At 44.2% G+C, this 24,125-nt stretch overlaps 1 protein-coding gene across 4 annotated transcripts in view; it reads left to right on the top strand.

Annotated features, from left to right (window-relative positions):
• LOC109516055 (signal-induced proliferation-associated 1-like protein 1) overlaps positions 1 to 24,125 on the top strand; it is a 42,907-nt gene that overhangs the window by 13,740 nt on the left and 5,042 nt on the right. For 2 of the 4 annotated variants that reach the window (XM_019870240.1, XM_019870241.1), the window contains exons 2-16: positions 8,149 to 9,819; positions 10,070 to 10,200; positions 10,903 to 11,091; positions 11,175 to 11,349; positions 12,964 to 13,067; positions 13,166 to 13,323; positions 15,881 to 16,460; positions 16,588 to 16,862; positions 17,085 to 17,339; positions 17,427 to 17,570; positions 18,161 to 18,318; positions 18,423 to 18,499; positions 19,194 to 19,603; positions 21,595 to 21,780; positions 22,855 to 23,017. In XM_019870240.1, coding sequence (XP_019725799.1) covers positions 8,340 to 9,819; positions 10,070 to 10,200; positions 10,903 to 11,091; positions 11,175 to 11,349; positions 12,964 to 13,067; positions 13,166 to 13,323; positions 15,881 to 16,460; positions 16,588 to 16,862; positions 17,085 to 17,339; positions 17,427 to 17,570; positions 18,161 to 18,318; positions 18,423 to 18,499; positions 19,194 to 19,603; positions 21,595 to 21,780; positions 22,855 to 23,017 — 4,485 coding nt within the window. In that variant the 5' untranslated portion in view covers positions 8,149 to 8,339. Of the gene's footprint in view, positions 1 to 5,174; positions 5,275 to 8,148; positions 9,820 to 10,069; positions 10,201 to 10,902; positions 11,092 to 11,174; positions 11,350 to 12,963; positions 13,068 to 13,165; positions 13,324 to 15,880; positions 16,461 to 16,587; positions 16,863 to 17,084; positions 17,340 to 17,426; positions 17,571 to 18,160; positions 18,319 to 18,422; positions 18,500 to 19,193; positions 19,604 to 21,594; positions 21,781 to 22,854; positions 23,018 to 24,125 lie in introns of those variants that run through there. The other 2 variants (XM_019870242.1, XM_019870243.1) reach the window with 2 other exon arrangements.

Here is a 24,125-nt window from a genome sequence, read left to right as displayed (position 1 = left end):
ACAAGCAAACAAAGCCACTTTGACGAGAACAATGTGTCTTTGGCAGAGGTAACGATAAGAGCCCAAGAGATTTCACAAAGCCCAGCGGCACTTTCACCCAAAGAAAACAACATTGGCGGAGAAATCACCATGCTCTGCTCACCTGATGTAAGCGGTGCAGCCGGTTACTATGGAGTCACAATGTCTTTGGCCCCCCTGCCTCACTAGAAATGGTTGTCAGGGCTGGTTTACTTCCGAAGGGCATCACGGATGGGGAATTGTTGTATTCAATGTAGATTTTGAATGTCACCTCAAATGAGTTAGCCTCATTAGTGTGCCTCAGGGGGCTTGTTTGTTACCAAGGACACTCATTACTCTGACTAACATCTTTTTTTCCTAATGACGTATTCTACGAGGAGAGCTATTTCTTTTACTGCTGTAGCAAATAGTGCTGCCGTTAAGTGATGCGGCGCAACATATAGTGCGGTTGTACAAATAGCTATTTAATCGGAGTGTGAAATCAAGTGCTTTCACGGTCGGAGCGTTGTTACATTGCCGCTTGACAAGGGTGAACCGTGGGTTTTGTCATCAGTTTTTGGCAAAGTGCCACCACTTGAGGTTTTAGTGCTTTTAACTTAATGACGCTCGATTAGGCCGCTGCCATTCGCACACATGCATCCTTTGTCTTTCCGACAAATTAACCTGCTTTTCAAGAACCGGAAGTCAGAGGTCGTGGAGTGGTGATTACACGTGCACACAATCGTCAGGCGCAGATGGATAATACACACTCCGGCTTTTACAATTCTAAATTGTATTGGCCGTTTACTTGCCAAGTAATGTTTCAAACGGCGGATACCGCAGTGGCGGAGAAAAAGCTCATAAAAATAGACTGAGAACAGTCTCTGACTGAAAAATGTGAACTCCTGCTGATGTCCCCTCTTTCAGAGCTGTGCCGTGTTCTCTGCATTGCATGTGTTTTAAAAGTTGGAAAACCGTACACAGAATATCTATTCTTCTTTATCTTGTTGTTATTCTACCTCGACTACTAGACTTACAATTTGGAAGTATACACTACCCACAAAGAGTAAGGTAAGTTCGACCTTGGGCTGAAATTTCAGGAAGAATGTAAAATGCGCTTTTTCACTGCCAGCCATAAAAAAAAAAAAAAAAGGGAAGAAAAAGAAAAAGGCTCAGAAGGCTTACAGAATATTGTGTTTTATGACTATGCAAACAAAATCTACCAAATGAATGATTATACTCTACTTTCATCACACACGAACAAGTTTGTTTCCATTTTATTATATATACCTGCGGTTTGGTGATCAGCAGTAGTTTGGTTTCACCCAAATTACATTTTTGGATCCCCCAAAAAGAAGCAGAAAACACACTTTTTGTAAAAGGATATCCTTTCACATCTCTATATATATATATATATATATATATATCGTAATTCCCACCTCAAACATCTGAACAGTCCTTTTTTTTCTTCCATAAAATATAACTTCATTGATTTAACGTGTGCGCCTGTACAATATGATGTGCAGAAGTTCTTGAATTTAATGGCCAATTAATCCAATAATCTTTTGGAAACAAGCCCAAGTTGGAGTCGTACCTTTTATATCTGATGTGAAGTTTTATCTGCTTTGTTTTGAGTGATCATACTAAATCTGGCCAGGGATTAGAGGTCGTGCATAATGGGGAGGAAAAAGAAGTGCAGTGCTCCCTGAAGAAGAATGCAAAAAATTCTAATGAGGTGACCTGGCTGCCAAGCTGGGGTGGTTGGGAGCCGAGGTAACGGGGGTGAACAAAAAAAAAAAAGTGGAGGCCTGCTTCAGGCTGCACTTCCCCTCTCACTGCACTCGCTGTCCGCCTCCAAGCCGCCAAGTGCATTAGTGAGACGACAAGCCCCCCTGTTGCACATTAAAACATGCAAGCAGCCACTGAACAAAACCGACCTTGGTAGAAATGTTAACGGCTCCACAAAAAGAAGCTCCAGTTGCCACACTGGAAGCATAAAACGTAGTTCCTTACTGTTCCCACTCTTCCGTTCTAAAGCTACATTAAATACCCCTCAGAAATTGCATGAAAATGTTGAGGGATGCCTCCGCCGAGTTGAGGCTCTTTCGAAAAAAAGTGAAGAAGTTAACACTGATAGTACATCACAAGCGTATCATCTCCAAGATAGCATGCAAATCACCGCCTCGGGGCTCGACGCAGAACAGGGCATCCCTGCAATCTGATTGGATGCTTTGGAAGTGCTTGGAGGTGATGTCACCGTATAATTGCCGCATGCCTTAAGCATCCTGAAACGTTGCACAACATTCACCTCGACACAGCACTATTCATTACTTGGTGCCTTTTCTTTGGCAAGAGATGATACGACCAGCAACAATTTCTAGTGCATGATCAGCAAAGCTTCGAAGAGTCCTGAGCAGATACAATATAAGTCACGTGAACCTGATCCCTCATTGGTCAAGTAGCTTCGGTAACATTTGGTGATGCCAGATGCTAGAAATGACAAAACGAAAGACATGCTAACCTTAGCTTACCCCGTTGCTGCGCCTTAGTTTTCCGATATTATCGCCCGCAGTTTCCCCTTTACGAATTTCGTTCAAATTCATCACGGCCACAATACGAAGGATGTGCAGCGAGCAAAAAAAAAACCCAAAACATAATACACATTAGCAACCCAGTGGACATGTGATGTCAATCCAACATCAATATGACATCAAAATCCAACACCTGTTAGGGATTCAGTCATGAGTCAGCCTGTGGAAACATTCAAGTCGGGCATGCAAATCGCCAAATCCAAAATGAGACGAAAGAAGGGATTCCGCTGTATGCTATAATCCAAAAAATATTCACAGAAAACCAATTTTTCAGAAAGGAGCTCAAACAGACCTCAAATAAAATGATAACAGCCCCTCCATTATTTTTGTTTATAGCATGTCTCTTTTTGACTAAGGCGTTCAATTCAGTGTTTTTTGGTTTTTGTTGTTGTTGTTTTTTTCCTCTCGCAGTCCTGCAAAACTTTTCAAAGTGGAAAACTGAAAGCCTCTCAGGGGAACCGTGCCTAGACAGTCCTGTGCAATGGAAAAGTGGCATTCGCGTCACTTTTTATGACAAGCAGACCACCTAAACACTGCAACTCACTTCTTCTCTCTAATCAAGTGCCTCTCAGAGTCGGACATTTATTACAAAACCTCCACGGACCACCCAGGTAACGATGTTGTTTATGTTGAAGAAATGGCAACCCCGTTTGGTATTTTCCAGTGTCTCAAGGCTTCGCTCCGCCATTGCTCACACACGCACAAAAAAAGTTCAAGCCTGTTGATGTGGTTTCTAGATAAGACAAGTCTGCGCTAGAGATAAAAACAACGTCTGTATACAGCACAGGCGCTACTCCACGACTGTCTTCTTGTAGGGGGGGCACTGATCAGGCAGCGCTCCCCGGCTGCGTAATTTAGCGCTAGGGCTCAAGTCATGATGTCATGGCGGAGTCAGAAACTTAAAAGTGGAACAGCCAGTGTTGCGTATTTCTCGAAGAATTTGTCTGAGCATGCCCTGCTTCTTTTCCCCTTTGTTTAAACAAACACTCCTCAGTTCCTCTCTCATATTGGGGACATTCCAGAATGTGACTGGACGCCGTTAGTATTCCCGTTTGTCTGCCGGCAAGGCCTGCCGTCTGTTTTTCTCTGAAGTTGCCTGTTCCTCAGACTCACTCCATCAGACTGGCAAATTAGTGCCTGGGTCTGTGCCAGATGTGCGCACAAGGGCAACCAGGTGGGATTTTGTGCTCGTGCAGAATTCCTGAAACTGCCCGTCCACTCGGACTGTCTCAAACACATCTTTTTGGAATCAATTATCCTGTTGAGGTTCCGTCGATTCTTTTGCTGTTTTCTGTTGAAAGTGACCCCAAACACGAATCATCTCCACCACCAGAAAAAAGTGTCCGCAGCAACTCATGTCGGTGCGGTAGCACAGAAGTGGCCAAACATTGCGTAGTACTAAATCACGTTTTAAAAGTATTAATTATAGTTTTGAAGCAGAAATTTGTATCGACCCATTTTTGTGGTCCACTTAACCAAGGTCTTAAATTTGACTTGACTGCCAAAAGCTGCTCCGTTCACCATTTTTGCAAACTTTCCCAGAGTCTTTTTTTTTTCTGTCATTTCCTCAAAATTTGGTGTTGATTCCACAGTGTCCGATTGAATTACTCAACTTACTCAATGTCCGTCATATGACACTTATTCCGACATCCGTGATCGTTTATTCCCCTCCCTAATGGATATCGTCAAGGAAAGATGTTTGATCCATTTATGCTGCTTCCAAACCAAATCCCTCCGAGATTCTTGTTTCACAGCGTAATCCTTATCTCTCCGACCCCTCTTGCATCTAATTCATCTGGTTTTCCTGGCAGCGCTCGTGTAAACAATCGTAGCAAAGTACCCGTGCCAGACAATTTTCAAAGACTTCACTGTGTTGGAATGAGGCCTCGCTCTTGGCCGGGGCCAGGACAGAGAGATCTTTGTGCCTGCTGCCCATCAGGCCCATCGAGCCCTTCGAGCAGGGTACAATTAGGGAACACGGCGAGCCCATGGACTGTATGGAAGGCAGCCTTTCTGAAAAGCGGCGGCGTCAGCCAAACAACCCCTCAGCCCTATTCATCTCTGCAGCAATTACAAGCTTGTACGGCAAGCTTTCCTGTCCTTTGTCGCGGCTTTGTAAACACTTGCCCATTCAACCGGGAAACATCCGTCTTGGTTTTGCCTACTTTACACTCACTCGTCCACCAACTTTCTAAGACACGTTGGCTACCAGGATCCCCCTCCCCCACCTCTCTTCCAAGTTTGAGAAGAAGTGTATTTAAGACCAGTCAGGTCTTGTGCTTCGAGTTGAGTAACTCAAAACACAAGGCTGTCCCTTACTCATCGCACGACTCATGTTTCCTGCCGATTGCCTTGTCTCTGCCTCCTACCACTGATGCCACATTTTACGTTTTGTCACAAGTTCCTGAAAGTTCCCCTTTTTTGTGAGTCACTCATAGGTTGGGTCGTCAGATGACTGTAATTATTCTGCCTGACCCAGAGAGGTCAGGCAGAATGTACGTAGCCTGAGTTTTTTTTTTTCTGGTTTTGTTTTGCTCTTCTCTCTGCACTCACTTTCGAGCCAACCTAAGGGGAGGTCAGAGCTAATTAAACTTATCTAGTCAGCTCCAGTCGAGATCTCTGGGAAATGACCTGCAGACCTGTGAAAGGGTAGCGGAGAATGGATGGATTATGGACCACGGGTTGGGTAAAAATGAGATTGCTTGTTATTTTGGTGGTTTCACAGAAGTGCTCTTTAATTGCCTGTCTCTGACAAATACTCTGTGTGCGCACACACACACACTGCTAGTCAATTTAGACCTTTTAACATGACAGCCCCCTTTGTCCAATTATGCCTGTGAGTAAGGACTGTTTTCAGCCACATGCGTTTGTGTGTTGTTTTTCCACCACAAACATCCTCTCTATGCATCATCTGCATGTATGGTATGCGCTTGTAATTAATAGCAAATATGAGAGAGGCTAAACCGTCAACAGTATGGCATGAACAATCCTATGCTGAATTAGCAGTACAGAAAGGAGAGTAGCATGTACGATGAGGTTTGGTTATGTTGAGTTCAAGGAATACCAGTGCGTTGTAGTTCGTGCTATTGTAGAGATTGGTATAATAATCAATTCATTAATTACTGTGTCCAAAACGTAGTGTACCCGAGTATATCTATTAGGAGTAGTGACAAAGTACTTTGTGTATAGCGTCGTCTCTTGGTGTATCTTTCAATGCAAAACTCTCTGATGACTTGACGAGCACGTAATAATGAACACCTAACGAGAAGCCGCACCGCCTGTATAGGACCGTGCCCGCGTACTAGCTTAAATAAAGTTAGCGGTGATGTTGCTGATGCCGCCACGCGAATGCGTCGCTGCTGCAGTCCTGTCACACGCTGAATGCTTGTGGCTAATAGGATCACAGCCTCAGTCAGTCAGTCAGTAGAACTCTCACCCCCCCCCCCCCACTGTCAAACCGCCAAATTGGCTCGACTTTTGCTTTTTTGATGTGCAGCTTGTGGTATTTGATCCTGAAAAATGCAACTCTGCATTACAATTCAGTGCCCATTGCTGTTAAAAAGATGGCGACCGGCTACGGTTAAGAAGACGTCTGCCATCATTTTGTTGAAGCATCCTGTTGATTTTTTCTCATTTTCTTTCTTCTCATGTGCAACCTCTCAACATACATGAGAAGGTCCTTTGGCGTTCGCATTGTTTTTGTGCTCAGACCCACTGAGAAGAGGATTACAGTTATGCTAGTACTTGTTGTCCACTCTTGTGCATGTGTGGATTGCTTGTCATTGATTAACATAATGCATTTGACGGTTTTCACGGCCAATAAAATCTGTCATTTTTTTGCCCCCACTAACACCTCCCTTACCCCAACACACACACACACACACGCACACGCACTTCCACGCCACTGACAAGACTTTACAAGACCAAGTTACTCCCGCTGACGCAGTCACATGCCTAATCACATCTGTAAATATTTGTAAAAGTACACATAGTTGTGGCAAGAGCCCTCTTCACTGGGTATTTTGTGGGATCTTTCTGTACCAGAAGCTATTGGCCCAATACTTTATTGCACCCCTTTATACTTAGGTCATTTAATGTTTTTTTTTTAATGAGAAATGAATGAAAAGACATGGTAAATAATAAAGGCATGTGTGTGGAATTTGAAACGCTTTCTTTTACTTTTATTTGAGTAATTTTCCACCCCTCTAAGTTTGCTGTGAATAAAACATTGCCTACTTGACAGATGTAAAAATGAAAGCAGTAGCAGTTAAAACTTGAAAGGGGATTAAACATTAGTCTGGTCGTTGCTGCATGTTTCTGCATATTTTATTTTTTTTTAACATTGGTTCCTCCTTAAACTTCATAAAATCACAAAACTTACCTGATCAATGCAAATGACACACGCACACGCACTTCCACGCCACTGACAAGACTTTACAAGACCAAGTTACTCCCGCTGACGCAGTCACATGCCTAATCACATCTGTAAATATTTGTAAAAGTACACATAGTTGTGGCAAGAGCCCTCTTCACTGGGTATTTTGTGGGATCTTTCTGTACCAGAAGCTATTGGCCCAATACTTTATTGCACCCCTTTATACTTAGGTCATTTAATGTTTTTTTTTTAATGAGAAATGAATGAAAAGACATGGTAAATAATAAAGGCATGTGTGTGGAATTTGAAACGCTTTCTTTTACTTTTATTTGAGTAATTTTCCACCCCTCTAAGTTTGCTGTGAATAAAACATTGCCTACTTGACAGATGTAAAAATGAAAGCAGTAGCAGTTAAAACTTGAAAGGGGATTAAACATTAGTCTGGTCGTTGCTGCATGTTTCTGCATATTTTATTTTTTTTTAACATTGGTTCCTCCTTAAACTTCATAAAATCACAAAACTTACCTGATCAATGCAAATGCTCATATGACAGTGTTCAAGTCATTTTGGAATGCTTGCTGGGCGTTCATGTTTTGCCACAAATGTTTCGACGAATTGCTTTGAAAGCCCGCACACCCTTATCTGAAATTGAACATGTCAGTCACTTTTCACGACATCATAAAAATCTATCAAAAGAAATGCAGGCATGCTGCTCCTGTTTGTGAGATCCATGTGCATCACATTTAAAGCAAGGTTTTTTTTGTTTTTTTTGTCCAATGCATTTCAGTGTCTGTCAATTAAATGCAGATTTTGCCCAGTTCCTATCCTCTGCAAATAGCAGGGGGTCCACTGTACTGCGCAAAACTTTTGGGCGATCATAAGATTTCACTGCTGTCCAATAAAACACTGTTTTGTGCAAAAGGGAAAAAAATTATAATTGTGCAGTCAAAAAACAATTGTGTTGCTGTCAAGGCCAAATATAAATAAAAAGAGGGGTGCACTTAAGTGGTGCATAGGTGTGCATGTGCACTGAAAATGTTAAAAGTGCACCTGATTCAGCGGTCTCCGTGCACATTTGCATACCTGGCATTTTGCTTTCCCTTTTTAGGGGAATTACTGTATTTGTCGTATTACAGGAAAAAGTATGAGAAAGTACCTCATGATTATTTTTTTGTGTCTTTTCAGGCCTGTGTTTGAAGTAAAACATTCAGCAACCGCTATGAAGGCTTGAATGAGGAAGTGACGGCGGGCTTGCCCCTTCCGCCCTTTTTTCCCCGCTGACACTCAAACCTGCTCATGAAGTCAGGGAGCAGCAATCCGTTCCAGAGGCAGCCATGTCGACCTGCTGACTTCCTTTAGCCTTCGGCACTCATGTCATGACCAGCCTCAAGCGCCCACCTATGGAGTGCACCGTCGGGGGCTCCGTCCCTGCCACCAATGAGTTTTACCCTCGCCCCTTGCGCATGGTCAATGGCGGCGTTGTGCCGACCCGCACGGACAATGTCCATGGCACTGTGAGCGCAGGAGTGCCAAAGATGGGCGTACGGGCGCGTGTGGCCGATTGGCCGCCAAGAAAAGATGTTTCTCGGGGCTTGTGGCACTCCACCGCAGAGTCCGAAATCATGAGTGTGCCTCTGAAAAATCACATTAAATTAGGATCATTTATTAGCCCTCAGGACTCGTCAATGCTGCGAAACATCCACAATACTTTAAAGAATCGAACGCAGGCCCAGGCTAATAACTATTGCACAGACACTCAGTATTTGGCACCAGGAGACCGCAGAGGTCCGCCGCGCCGGAACCCACAACCGAGGCGAATCCATCAGCGCAGCAACAGTGACATGACCATCAGTGAGATGGAAGCCGGCGGAGACAGCGGAGAGGACTGGGGTCCACCACTAGGTACCAAATGGTCCCCTCTTCACCGCGAGTATGGCAGCACATCTTCAATAGACCAGCACGGGGCTGCTGGTGAAAGCTTCTTTGAAATGCTTAAAGGCTACCAAGGCGAAGTAGACCAGCGCAGCCCAGCTCCAGCTCAACTGGAGGACATGCTGAATGTTCGGCCCAAGCAGGCCACCATCGACCTGTCGGAGAATGCCACGGACGGCCTGGTTCCGAAGCCTAAGGACAGGGAGAAACCTCCCAAGAGACGCACGAAATCGGAGACCGGGGGCGAGTCGATATTTCGTAAGCTTCGTAGCGTGCGGGGAGAGTCTGACTCGCCGCGAGCCGGATCGGATGTAGAGGACAGTCGAATGGAGGAGACGGGGCCGTCGCTAAAGCCGTGGGTCTGTCAGAAAGGCTTCGCCCACTATGACGTCCAGAGCATGCTGTTTGACCTCAACGAAGTGAGTCAGTTGCGGCAGAACGCGGGCAGGAGGAAGAACAACACCACCACTGGGGCTTCTGCCGCCGCCGTTGCTTCGGCTACCTCCACCCTTTCATCCACGCACAGCCTTCCGTACAGCTCCCCGAGCAGTAGCCAGGAGGACCTCAACTCCCGAGAAAGCCCTGGCCTGGACTCGGGTGACGAACAGAGCAACGAGATGCTGCTCAGCTGCCCCTGCTTCCGAAATGAGGTCGGCACAGACGGCAACGGGAGGCACAGATTGGGAGCAAACGGGGGAGGCCATTATGGACTTGTGGGTGGTGTAGCAGGTAGCTGTGGGACCTTGAACGGAGAAGGAAACATGTATGAAAGCTCCGTTAGCACACATTGCACCAATGCTGGTGTCGCCGTGCTGGAGGGACCGAAGGAAGGCCCAAGCACACTCAGCGAAAAGTCCAAACAGTACATCGTGGAGCACGTGGACCTCGGTGCTTACTACTATCGCAAGTTCTTCTACTTAAGGGGTAAATGCAAATCACAGATTGGAAATATCAATGAAATATGGTCTAAAATACGGACCTTTCCTCTTTTTCTGTACATTTGTATGTGTTTGAAAAAGGCTTTTAAAACACGTGGTTGTTGTAAAACTATGCAAACGTTTTTTTTGTTCATGAACTGTCTGTATCATGTATTCTGTATTTTTTTTGTACACATCCTCTGCGATAAATATGGTTTGACTGTAATCCTTCACCTTCCATGCTTCCTCTGCCTCAGAACACTGGAACTACTTTGGGATGGATGACGCTGTAGGTCCAGTGGCGGTGAGCTTGCGCAGAGAGAAGTTGGAGGACGACAAGGAGCACGGCCAGCAGTACAACTACCGCCTCATCTTCAGAACCAGTGAGGTCAGTCAAATTGCTTGCCGTAAGCCAATGGGAAAAGCAGCCATATCGAATCCAGTCCTTTTGAGCTCAGAAGGGACCTTGCAGTGGGAAACGGCACTCCCCATCCATGCATCCAGGTTTAATTCCTCTCTGGTAGCCGGAGAAAATGATGTGTCAAATTTGCTGCCTGTAAGTTTGGCAAAGCCCTTTTATGCTCTACCGTGTTCCCAAAGTGATGTCCATGAACATTGTCGGACAGCTCCGAACGGTTACCAGGCAGAGGTTTGTTTGTTGCGGACAGGTGCTTGTGATTAAACCCCGCCCCTTGACTCTCGCACGCACACGCATTAATGACTGGAGTAACCGCTTCTCGTGTGCCTCCCAAATATGGTGAACACGGGTTCATTGTGAACACGGCCTGTAATCGAGAAAGTATTCGGGCTGCGTATGATAGCAAAGTGATTGAGTTCAGACTCCGAGCGCTGCACAATACAGACTCTGTGTAATGAGATGATTTAGACTCCCACCTCTTCCTGATTTCCCCTTGAGTCGTCGTCTTTTGTTGTTTTAAGTCACCGGTATATTTTTCTGATGTTCGGGGAGGAATTTTGTTATCACAGTATCTCATTCTCCAAGAATAAAAAACAAAGCACAGATTTTTGCGGCGCATTCATTCTACTCTGTCTTCAATCTCCTCCCCGTCCGCTGTTTTTGTCCGTTCAGCTCACAACACTGAGAGGCTCGATCTTGGAGGATGCGGTGCTTTCCACCTCCAAGCATGGCACTGCCCGAGGGCTGCCTATTAAAGAGGTCCTGGAGTACATTCTACCAGAGCTGGACCTGCCCTGTCTCCGACTGGCCCTCAACACCCCCAAAGTCACAGAGCAGTTGATGAAACTGGACGAACAAGGAGTAAGAGTTCTTTGGAAACACCGTAGGAAGTACCTTCAATGACAGTCTTGGGAAAAAATTGCTTTGTGTGTTTTTTTTCCCAGCTGAGTTTCCAGGTAAAGGTGGGGGTGATGTACTGCCGAGCCGGCCAGAGCACAGAGGAAGAGATGTACAACAACGAGAAGGCGGGTCCCGCCCTGGAGGAGTTCCTGCAGCTGTTGGGGGAGAAGGTTCGCCTCAAGGGCTTCACCAAGTACAGAGCCCAGCTGGACACTAAAAGTAAACACTCTCAAAAGCATACGTGTCAAACTATTGGCCCACGGGCCACATCCGGCCCCACATGCAGCTACATGCAGGACATTTGTTGTCTTTGCTATAGAGAATAACTATATCTTTGAAACAAACGGATTTGTCCTAGGCAGTCGACTGGTTAGCGCGTCGACCTCACAGTGCAGAGGTACCAAGTTCGATTCCAGTTCCGGACATCCTGTGTGGAGTTTGCATGTTCTCCCCGGGCCTGTGTGGGTTTTCTCTGGGTACTCGGGTTTCCTCCCACATTCCAAAAATATGCATGGCATATGGATGGAGCGATGGATTTGTGCTACCTGAACGGTGCAAGCGACGAGCGAGCCAATAACAGGTCCAACATTTTGAAAACTCAATGGGCCAGATTAACCATTGCCAGAAGTAGCAATAATTTGAAAATTAAAATGCAAACACCTCGTAGCACCACCAGTCAAACTACTGCACGATGCTTGTGCAAAATAAAATCATAATTTGAGATAGTTGTAACGACAGCAAAACACGCTGAAAAACGTCTCCTATCCGATTCCATAACACGCCACAACATCTCTTTTGAATGGCGTGATGTGAAGCCGTAGTGACACGCAAACCACAAATTCCAGAATGCAGCACAACAGCTGCCTTACTGAACGACTGACCACCCACAGTCATTCTGCAGCTCCAATTCTGTGGTAACACATAACTGTTGGAGCAGCTTGAATATTGTAGTACCCGGGGGAGTTGACACAGGACTTCCTAGCATGCCTAGTGGCAGTTTGTAAACAGTAGAATTGCTTGTTTTTTGTTTTTTGTTTTTTTTTAAAGTCGTTGTTCACAAATTGTCCAGATTGGTTCCCACCGATGGGGATGAGTTCCACAGAATAAAAACAAATATGTGAATTTGTGACTAAGGAACAGCAAATATGTGGGAGATTACTCGAGTCTTCCCACTGGTGAAGCGCCTTTTTGGGGGGGGGCGTCACCACGCGCAAGTGCAAGTGTGTACTGTATATCCTGGTAAAAATGGCTGGATTTCAAGATTTTAAGGGTCCCCAACATGACCTTCAAAACTCATTCAGTAGTGCCCTCTGGAACATTACCGAAAATACATCCCAGAAATGTGTTCCATTGACCATCATTAAATTCAATCGCCGTCGTAGCAGGAGACATGAAAAAAAAAAAAAAACAAGTACTCACGTGCAGATCACAAATTTATTTGGATCGCATTCAATTTAAAAACACGATTTAAAACACAAGCACACCATATTTTTGGGGGGTCGACCAGAATAGCACAAAAGTCTATAGAGTTAACCCATAAATTATTCAGCATCTCCTGGAAATAATACAGGAAATTGAAAATATCAAATCACTATGCGTTGACCCCCGCCACCCATGAGCAACACAACGATTCAATGGCGAACACATATCCATACCTCACTATTGTCTAGATGGCACGGCGGTACGCGGTGAAAGTGATCTCCGTGTGACTCTCACGGCAACACTCAAACATTAGAATCCAGCGCAAGCTGGAGGGCTGTATGGCAGTGATGCTACAATGGCTTTGGACAGAATTACTTTTTCCATTCATTTTTTTTTTCCCACTCCCTTCAGCGGACTCGACGGGCACACATTCACTGTACACATCCTACAAGGACTACGAGCTCATGTTCCATGTGTCCACTCTGCTGCCCTACACGCCTAATAATAAGCAACAGGTAAATACGGCAAGTTTGTGTTGTGTGTCTGAATTTCTCAGTATTTTTTTCTAATCTCATCACACCTTTCTAACAAGTACTTGTGTGTCTTTGGCCAGTTACTGAGAAAGCGCCATATTGGGAACGACATCGTGACCATTGTGTTCCAGGAGCCCGGTGCACACCCCTTCACTCCAAAGGCCATTCGCTCTCACTTTCAACACGTTTTTATCGTTGTAAGGGTGCACGATCCTTGCTCAGACAACACGTGCTACAGGTAACGCTGTTTTAGTTACGAGTAATATTATATCGCATAGGAAAATGGTATGTTCGGCATGTGGTGGTTTTTAGCGTGTCTGTTTATTTTTGTCAGTTTGAGATGCATGCTGTAGCTTGTAAAGACAAAATGAAATATGGTAAAGTTGACCGTCCCAAGGTCTGCAGTTTAGAATCTGTGTCCATTTTGAGCGTACCACCTTGAGGCTGACAAGATGATTGATGTAAGATGATCAGCTATGAATAAGTCCATGTTGTATCCAGAGACTGAGAATACCCATAATAATTCCAAGTAATTCCCAGTATTGCATGGTTTGGAGTAACCCCGTAAGCTCCTCGCCACTCAGCAGTGCATTAAGACAAAAAGCATAGCCCAGAAGGCATGGGTCTCAGTGAAAGTGAATGCTGTGCCCATCATCCCATCCTCCAGGTTCTGTACTGGGAATGGTCGTCTCCTCTACTGCAGGGTCATTCAAGAATCGGAGGATAATTTCGTTTGGGGTTTTTTTTTTTTTTTTTTTTTTTTTTAAAGGATCATTGAACTTATATTTCATTTTGAAAATCAGGTTATTAATTTTTATGAGTTATTTTGTCAATTCATATATTTTTGATGTGCTTGGTGCAACCCTCTTATTGATACTCAGGCACCTGAAAAACAAAATGAATAAATCCTTTGCAATTATGTAAAGTTTGATTTAATTAACAAACTGATTTCATTAAGATATTCCTTTAATTACAGTAACAGGGTTGCAAATAGGGCTGCAAACCAATCCTCATGTAAGAGTTGTTGCGCAACAGTACATGCTAGTTGTGCGAACTGGTCAGGAGTTTATACAGCTAAATAATAAAAAAAGAAAAACTTGATATTAACTGGTCATTTCTGATATGAGGAACAGGGTTGCATTGGTTTGAGTGACACACGACCTCAAACATTGAAAAAAAATATTGAAAAAAAATTGGGGCATTTTTCTGTAGATGATTTTAAATTTCATCGGAGGATTAAAAAAAAAGACTTCTAATTCTGGAATGACCCATAAATGAGTTTGTGGCCGGGTAGAGAAAATTGGCACTGCGACTTTCTTCACCCGGCCGATTCTTGGTCTCTCCGTATCCGCTCCCTTGTTTGAATGGCACACCTCCAAGCAAACACACTGTGTATACATTGTCGCTGCCTCTCCTCCCTTCTCTCCTCTTACCTTTTTTTCATGGCCACTTGCGCACCCTCGCACACACTTTTGCCTCCCTCGCTCGCTAATGCCTTTGCGGGGCTCGCTCTTCACGCACGCTGACAATAGAAGCGTCCGCCTTCCTTTTACTCCCAGCCCGCCACTTTGCCTTTGGGCAGCGTGAGACGGAGTGGTCTGAAGGAGTTAGCTGCATGCGCATGAAGTGCTCACTTGAGCCAAACTTGCATGTGATTGGGGAGGATTGTGGAGGGCAGAGTTTCCCATAGCACAGCGAGACTACCTCAGGAGCGGACGGGTCAAACTTGCCTTCTGTCTTGCAACCTCCAACTATGTCAAGATCGGACTAAACTTTTTTTTTTTTTTTTTTTTTTGAGAGCAGGACAACTAATGGACACTTTAATTCCTGTTTGGGGAAGTAACGTTTGTGTTTTTACATGCAACGGGTGATATTTTGATCCTCCTGGTTTTCATCCCGGTTGAAATTGAGAGGTGTGGGACAATAGTCGAATTACTCCACCCAGAGGTGCTCACACCCCCCTTGCCTTTGCTTTGTGCACCAGTTTAAGAGCTTAATTCCTAATTGTCAGCGGATTTCCCATGGATGCCTTTTGTTGATCAGCTGCAGACAAATGTTAGTCTGGAGTTTTCTCGAGTTGGTCTGACTGAGTTATAGCAGCCCACTCTAGCGTTGTCATTGCAAGCAAAGATTCAGGGAACCGGGAGGTAAGTTCCGACTCCTTGAGTTGTTGTTGATGCAGTGGTTTGGATTCATGACAAGGATTTCAATAGATTACACCCACACAAAAATGCATTCCGCATGTAGTTCCGTGCCGTGCGTTTGATGGCTACGCTTCAATTTGTTGAGTCATCTGGTTATTAATAGCTTGCTGTTGGCATTCGATAACATCCGGGTCACACTGTGGGCCAGAACGGAGCATAAAGAGGAGCGGCCTGGGGCCAGCGGGGTGCTAATCTGCTGCTTTTAACCGCTGCCCCATCGTCACACTGGGCTTCAAAGACAGATTGCGTAACTGCGTCTTTGTGTGGGAAATGAAGGCTGTTTGCGTTTGCTAGCTTAAGCCACAGTGGCACTCGTCCAAACCAGAGCAGCGCACAGAGTGGCAGGTTGTCAACACTGGCTGCTGCCCTGTCAACTCGGATGGGATGTATAGTATTTATATCCTGAGTTTAGTCAGGCGTGCTTTGAAACATTTCTCCTCCTGCCAATGGCTGTGTTTAATGAAGTGGATGCAAACTTGTCATCTCAAGAAGTGTCATCTCCACTTCTTCAAGGCCACCCCCACACACTCTGACACTTTCACTTTCTCGACTAGTGACTTTGTTTATTGTATGCCTTTGTTTTCTCCGCAGTGTGGCAGTTAGCCGCTCCCAGGACGTACCCTCCTTCGGTCCACCAGTTCCCAAGGGCGTAACCTTCCCCAAGTCCTCCGTCTTCAGGGACTTCCTGTTGGCTAAAGTCATTAACGCTGAAAACGCAGCCCACAAGTCAGACAAGTTTGGCGCCATGGCGACGCGCACGCGACAGGAGTACCTGAGGGACTTGGCTGAACGTCACGTGACCAACACTCCAGTAGAACCCACCGGGAAGTTTCCCTTTATTTCCCTGGCGCACAAGCGGCGAGAGAAAGTGCGGCCGTACAGTGGGGCGGAGCTCCGGAGCCTGGGCGCCATAACCTGGCAGGTTCACGCCGAAGACCAGGTGGCAGGTGCGGAGCGTGAATGCCTCTTGGCCGTTTCAAACGACTTCGTAATCCTCCTGGATCAGGAAGCCAAAGCGGTTGTGTTCAATTGTGCCACGCGCGATGTGATTGGCTGGTCAACCGGAAGTCCCGCCTCCTTGAAGATCTTCTACGAGCGCGGCGAAAGCGTGTCACTTCGTTCCATCAATAATAACACAGAAGACTTTGGAGAGGTGGTCAAGAGACTCGAGGTCAGTGGGGGATTGCGTCTGTCTGTGAGCTCATCTTGTCAGCAAACATTTGACTCTTTTCCAGTGCAAGCTATCTTAGATGAGGTGCTGATTCTGTATCTTTTTTTGCATTTATCCTCCATTTTAGCTGTTGACCAAGGGCAGTCAGACCGCAGAGATGACGCTGCGTCGCAACGCCTTGGGCCAGCTCGGCTTTCACGTCAACTTCGAGGGCATCGTGGCTGAGGTGGAGCCCTACGGCTACGCCTGGCAGGCCGGGCTGAGGCAGGGTAGCCGACTGGTCGAGATCTGCAAGGTTGCCGTGGCGTCGCTGTCACACGAACAGATGATCGACCTCCTCAGGACATCCGTCACCGTCAAAGTGGTCATCATTCCTCCGCACGAGGACTCGACACCGCGCAGGTAGAACAAACACACTCTCGATAATACCTGAGTCTGACCTTTTAACCCTTTCATGCACCCTGCAACCTGATAACATGATAGCGTCCACTGTAGTAACCGCTGTCCCTGAAAGGCTTAATCAAGTCGTTGGACTTTTAGCATAAAATTTTCATACATTTTTTTTTCCCCCCACCATTTTTACTGTTGTACAAAAGAATACATCAAAGCATTTTGTTTCTACAGAGGCTGCTCGGAAATCTATCACATGCCCTTAGTGGACTACAAGAACCACAAGGAAGGAATGCCCTATGAGCTGAAGTTCCCCTTCCGCCCGGCCAGCAACAGCAACACCAAGTGGCCGAGAACATCCTCCAGTCCTCAAACGCGGCCTGCGGGCTCCGGTGGTACACTAATCAAGGCCCCTCCATCAGACATCGGCAACTCTGCTGCCATGTCGCGCAGTGTATCCAGTGACGGTCGGCCCGTAGTTCCCAAAAGGTTGCCTATAAACCCAAAGTGACCAAACATAAAGACATAGTGGTATTGCATCTGACCGCTGTGCGGCACCGTCTTGTTTCCGCACAGATATTCACCTGGAAATGAAAACTACGCCCTTGCCTGTTCAATTGTGATGGGCCGCACGCTTCACAACACAAACTCCGCTTCTGCCCTCCCCTACACTGACAACATGAGCTCCAACCACTGGAGGCAGAAGTCCATGCCTGAGGGGTAAGCTCATTTCTCAGTTTTTTGAATCTCACAGTTTTAAAACTCAAAATCCACATTGTACATACAAAACCAATTATTCATCATAAAAATCAATCGTCAGGGGAATTATGTAACAGGCTGCGGCAATTATTACAGCTCCCACACAGAACATGAATTCATTGTTCCTGTTTACACAAAAATAGTTGTTTGTTTCTTGCATTTTTTTTTGTTCTTTTGCTGTACCAACAAAGTAGTGGAACCTCCAAAGTTGTACAATTTAGACTTCAACCAAAATCATGTTGTGCCCCAAAAGTACACCCTGGATTGGTCGCTAGCTAATCACAGGGCACAAATAGACGAACAAGCATACACGCTTGCACACTTATGGACAGTTTAGTCTTCAGTGACCCTGGCATGCATGTTAGGCCAGTCTTGATTCAACCTCAGAAACTTTGAAGCAGATATGTTCAACAGTAGGTCATCGCGCGGCTCTACGGGAAAATGTGTTTTGAAATTTGAACAACTTTGGGAGGTTCCACTGTGTTTTCAATGGAATTAAAGAAAGAAAAGCATCTGTCTAGTCGTAAATACCCACGGTGCCTCTCTTCTAGGTTTAATAACAACAACTGTCAGTCCCCCGTGTCATCGGCGCGACTGTTGCCAGGTGACAGTGCTAGTGCCATCAAAATGGGCTCCAGCACAGGAGCCGCTTGGTCCCGAAATGGCGAGAGTGAAGTAGCATGTAGACCGGGGGAAAAAAACACTCACGGTAAGATTGAGTTTTTTTTTTAATTTTTTTATGGCAGTGTTTGAATAAAAAGTGACATAATACAAGAAGGAGAAATTTCTTGTCTGCTGTGTCACCACTGGCAGAAGCTTCCAAGGCGCTCATTCCTCGACTTCAGCCACCAGAGCAGAGTGGACATATTTCACCTAGCAAGAGCGCTAAGGTGAGAAGGACACATAAGCCATTTTGACTTTCCTGAGTGTGAAATCACATCTAGTCCGCGTAAATATTATATATAATTTTGATTTTATGTATACTGTCTATATAATTTCAGTAAGATGTGCAGTCCGGTTGTTTTCATATCATTATTTCATGAAACATAAAAATTTGATTACAAATGTTGAAAAGCTAACGCCACAAATGTGTGTGGTTGCATTTATTATTGTAATATGATTTATGACTGACTGACTTTTGTTTGGTAAAATTTTGTGAAGTTGACATTGTGAACGCAAGACCTCAAGTCAAAGTGTTTCAGAAGTGAAATCAAAGTAAGTAGAAACTCTGTTTGAAGAGAACTCTTTCAAATTAATTCATCTTAGCCTTTTCTTTAGCATGAGCTTAACCGATAAAACGGGCACATTTCTGTACAGTCAACCCAAATTGCTTATTTTTTATTATCAAGATTTATGAATTGCGTGTTTTCATATAAAATACATGAAAAGAGTTGCATATTAAATCACAGTCCCAATATGGGGGTGATCACAAAGTATCAGCAAATTGTTCAGGCCTACACTCTCCACAGCTGATATCATGTTGGTCACTTACTTTAACAGCAAATTACTGCTGTTGAAACTGAATCCAACTGCGCGCACTGAGAATCTGACATCTAAAACCTTTCTGTCTTGCGTTTCGCACAGGTGGACGCGCCATATTCCTCCAGCCAGTCCAGCAGCAACACACTGTCAAGCAATGCCTCAAGCTCCACCCACAGCGACGACAAGTGGTACGAGGCGGGCTCGCGGTCGGGAGTGCGCGGCGATCTAGAACTCGGCGCCTACCTTCAGGGCACGTCCACCGACAGCGGCATCGACGCCACGTCCTTCACCGCCACGCAGAGCAGCACGGCCTCCTCCAACGCCGCCTTCAGGGCCGTGGACGGCGTCCCGTGGCAGGACGAGACAGACGGGCAGAGAGGGGCTGACTCTTTGCTGCCCGCCCCTGACTCCCTCGTTCCTGCTGAGAGAGGTGGTGAGAATCCATTGAAGAGCCCATCAGGCTTTCCTGACGACGCTTCCTACCCCCTGAGTGACTCCGCCTCCCACTCCAGGTGTGCATTTGCTGTCATGTGTTATTTTGTTCTCAAATGTATTTCAGATACAATGGTGCCACATTTTGTATTGAAATGCTGCCAGCTTAATGCTAGCAGTCAATCGAAAAACCGGCTCGCAAAAATTAGCTGAAGGAACACAACAGTTAATATAACAATACTCACAGGCATATATACTTTGTATGATATGAAAAAGGAGCGATATTAATAAAGTGTGCCAATTTCTTATTTTACTCTTTTTATATCGATGGCAGTGTATCTCCCAGTGTGGACCACACTGCCCCTCAGAGGCCAAAGAGGACACAGCATGAATGTATTTCTTGTTACTTTTATTTTAATGTATGATTTATATTTTACTTGTTATTAGTTGAACGCTACATATAATGTTACATTTTAAAAATGAATGAATGGTATGGTGTATGCGTACCGGTGCCGTTAATTCAGTCTGTCACTTTTACAATCTCTTATGTTTGATACAACATAGTGATATGTCTTTCTTAATGAGAATAACGTTAAAAATGTGGCTTTTCGGACAGCTGAATGGTATTTCAGTTCTTTTCAATCGGGAAAATTGATTTGTTATACAAGTAGATTGAGTTACCAGCTTGGTCATGGAATGAATTAAATTAGTCAAGGTAGCACAGTTCATCATGCATCATCCCAGGTGAAAAAGTCAGACGCTCTGCGGCTTGGGTTCTGAACAAAGGATGTGCCTGTGTATGGATGTGTGTTTGTGCGTGTGTGCGTTCTCTATCCCCCAGTATCCATGATAGAAAGGAAATGCTTGAAGTTGCTAAAAAAGCAGACTGTGAGCTCAGCACTGTTTCCCCCCCCCCCTTTTAAATCCCACTTCCTTTGAATCAACCAAAGCTCCCTTCCCTCGCTTCTTCACTCAGCCAGAAATAACTCAGCGTGTACATTGGAGGCTTTGTTTTATAATGTGTGCATGCACGTGCGTGCACATACACAGAGGCACACAGATACAAAACTTGAGGCTTGAAAACTTCTGCCTCTGCAGATGATCGGCGAGATGCAAGGACACCGTGTCCTGTTTTTATTATGGCTGTGTTAATCAGCATGCAGCGAGGGAAACATTTTTATTCATTGAACTGCTTTCTTGCATTTGAATAAGCAACTTTAAAGCAAGAAGGGAGCATTTGGACGGGTATTTAACACAAATGAAAGATGATATTTTGCATTTATAATCGCTTATCTGCTACCATGTTTTTTGAGCAGAACATAGGTCACTATCTTTGGAACATGGAAGTGGGAAAAACATTCTCTCCTTAGTGTGTGTGTGTGTGTGTGTGTATATATATATATATATATTATCCCCCGCAAACCTTGTGAGGATAAAGCGGATCTGAAAATGGATGGATATTATTATCCATTTGCTATGCTGCTTATCCTCATTAGGGTCGCGGGGGGAGATGTCGCTGATCCCAAATGACTTCGGCTGAGGGGCTAATATTTCCATCAGTTGATGAATTGATTGTTCATTTTCCACATCGTCAATGAAGGAAATTCTGATCTAAAACTAGAACTGCACTCTCACTGTGCTTTCATCCACTTGCCTCTTTTAATACAGTAGAGTGGAGTGAACCTTTATTCATGGCGCAATGCTGAAATTGGGATTCTTTTTTTTTTTATTTTATTTTTTTTACAGCAGCAAGTAGATAGCTTCAGCACACAATAAGGCTTGATTTATTGTACACTGCAGCTCCAAATGTCCATTACGATTCAGTGTCTAGTGGCGCATATCAGACTAGACTGTTAACATTCATGGGATAAATGAAATAACCCAGATGTGCAGACTGACAAATTGCACATAACTATATCCATAAATGGAAACACAGAAGTAAACAGTAATATTAAAACACTTGAACTGTCTATTGCTATCATCATGTCAGCCCTTTTGGTCTGTCTCCCTTTTTTTTTAATGTATCCATGGCGTCCATCCCAATAGGCTCTTATCCTTCTGTTGTCCACAGCAGCACATTGAGTTCTGGCCCCTCCGGAAACCAGGAGGAACCGGCAACCGACACCTCACCCACCTCCCAGAATTCCCCGGGGCCCAAGACCTTCTACCCGAGGCAAGGCGCCACCTCAAAGTTTTTAATCGGCTGGAAAAAACCCGGAGGGACCGTCAACTCTATCGACTTTGGCAGCTCTCGGAAGTAAGTTTTCTCCATCTACTTGAAGATGCATCTGGTCCAAGTTGTCATTCAGGGGAGCAGAGAGGGAGAGGAAGGGGGGGAGAGGAAGGGGGCGGGGGTAGAGAGAGAGAGAGATATGCATTCTACTGCCTCCTGCTGTTCTACTTGATGTATGGCTGACTTGTTCTGCTACAGCCACCCACCCACCCTTCTCTTCCTAATGTGGGCAGCACCTCTGAGAGATAGTCTAGCATTTCAAAATTTTAATTTGCGTTTTTTAAAATGGGTTATGTTGGTTTGGGTTGAGAGGGTTTTTTTTTTGTTTTTTTTAACTTTTTATGAACTCATGCTAGTAAAATTTTCATGGTGTTATAAAAAATGTTTGATGAATTAGAAAAATGTAGTGATATCAAATTTTACGATTTAGAATGGATTGTTTTATTAAGAATAATTGTGATTTTATTTATTTGGATTTTGTTCTGTTTTTTTTTTTTTTAATTAAACGGCGCATTCAATAAAATGTGTATTCCGATGATTGTTTGTATGATATTCCATATCTGATCTGTGTTTATACAAAATTTGCTATAGGACCATCTTCATTATGTAAATATAATACCAATGTCCTGTTTCACCATATTTGTTTTATTTTTGTTGTATGTTAATAGCGAAACGGAGGTAAAAAAAATTGATCCTAAACCAGCTTTGAGTTTCTTTAGCATCCCATTTACGTACCTAACGTATCGAGTTGTGTACACAATTTTACATACTCAGCCCGTATTTAGAAACAAATATATGTAGCCTTCGTAAAAGAAAAAGAGTGATTAGTCAAACACATTTATTTTATTTTCAATGGGATTCAAATCAATAGCACAATCATTAAATAAACGGTAGCAAGAATGAAAATAATCAGATGTTTGCCGTTCAGTCAGCTGTCATATTAAAAAATATATATCTGCAACTTTCGGCCATGGTATGTGAAATTATGTGTACAAATATCCCTGGGATGCTTTTAGCCATAAGGAGAAAACAGTTGCAGTGGCAGTGAAGTAATGCATTTTGTTTTTTTTTTTTTGTTTTTTTTCTCCTCTTGTCTAGACGGCACCAGAGTGATGGTCTACTGGTCAGTCAGCCGCAGCTCAGAGCCAACCTGCGGGGCTCGCAGTCGCCCCAGCGGCACACTGCCAAGTCCAGCCTGGAAGAAGACTTGAAGAAGCTTATCATGCTTGACAGCCCTCCCCCCACCACCACTGAAGAGAAGGTATACACACAGATCTTAAACTTCGGGATCAATGCAACAATTTACAATGGTACCTCCGAAGTTGAACACCAATATGTCATTGACATTATGTGGAACTTTTACAAGTTTCCGGTGGGCTCAAACAGGAAGCCTGCCATGAGACGACGCCACAGTGTCAATGTTTGCACTTCGCAAATACACTCTCCACTTTACGCATCGGAGGTCTTTTCAAACAGTAGCTTTCTAAAAGTTGTTGGAGTGCAAACAAAATGTTCTGGAAAGTGATGCCAAACTTACTCTTCAAAACATATCAAACATGACGCCAGGGACTCAATGAGCATATAAATGAATCTATCGCAATTGTTCGAAGATGCGGATGTAGCAGAATGAAAATGCAAGAGACTTGAACACTTGAAATTGATGAATAATTGTTTTTGTTAATCTTGATTTCAGTATCAATAAAAAAAGATTTTTTTTCTTATAATTGCGCAACCGTACTTGAATACAGTTTTTTAAGTCTACACCCGTTGCACAATGCTGAATTCCAGCAATTCCTCTAAAAGGCCGCTAGGTTGCAGTATTGCCCTGAAAACATCTTTCCTGTTTCTTGTGTCATCGGTGTCTCTCCTTCCGGCGTTTAAAATTGCTGAGAATGTTTTTTGTCGCATTATTGGTGGCTCATTTATCAGCTTAAAAATTAGTACCTGGAACAAATTAATTCACTTGACCTTATCACATCATTTTAAGGGTAATGCTGTAAGATCAGTTTGAAATTACATGAAAAATATTTGTTGGTACAGCATAGTACATCCGTATGTATGTATGGCTTATATCGCCCATATGCCCAGTATGAGCAGCACAATGTGAATTGAAGGAACATTTGTGAAAAAAGCGGTTGAGTTCATTTTAATCCTTTTTTAATTGTACTGTATTATCACTGTATGTTTTTAGAAAGTAGAGCATTATAGAGCACTATTTTTCTCCTTTAAAAAAACAAACTTTTTTTGTTTTGGGGAGGTCATTAATGGCATTTCCAATCATTTCAGTGGAGAAAGATGTGATTTGGGTTACAAGCATGGTCAAGGAATGAATGAAATATGTATCTCAAGGCACTACATTTACTCATATT

Source organism: Hippocampus comes, unplaced genomic scaffold, assembly GCF_001891065.2.
Source record: "Hippocampus comes isolate QL1 unplaced genomic scaffold, H_comes_QL1_v1.1 scaffold43, whole genome shotgun sequence".
NCBI lineage: Eukaryota > Metazoa > Chordata > Actinopteri > Syngnathiformes > Syngnathidae > Hippocampus > Hippocampus comes.
The sequence above is the reverse complement of the archived record's forward strand: the minus strand, read 5'-3'. Positions and strand labels throughout refer to the sequence as shown.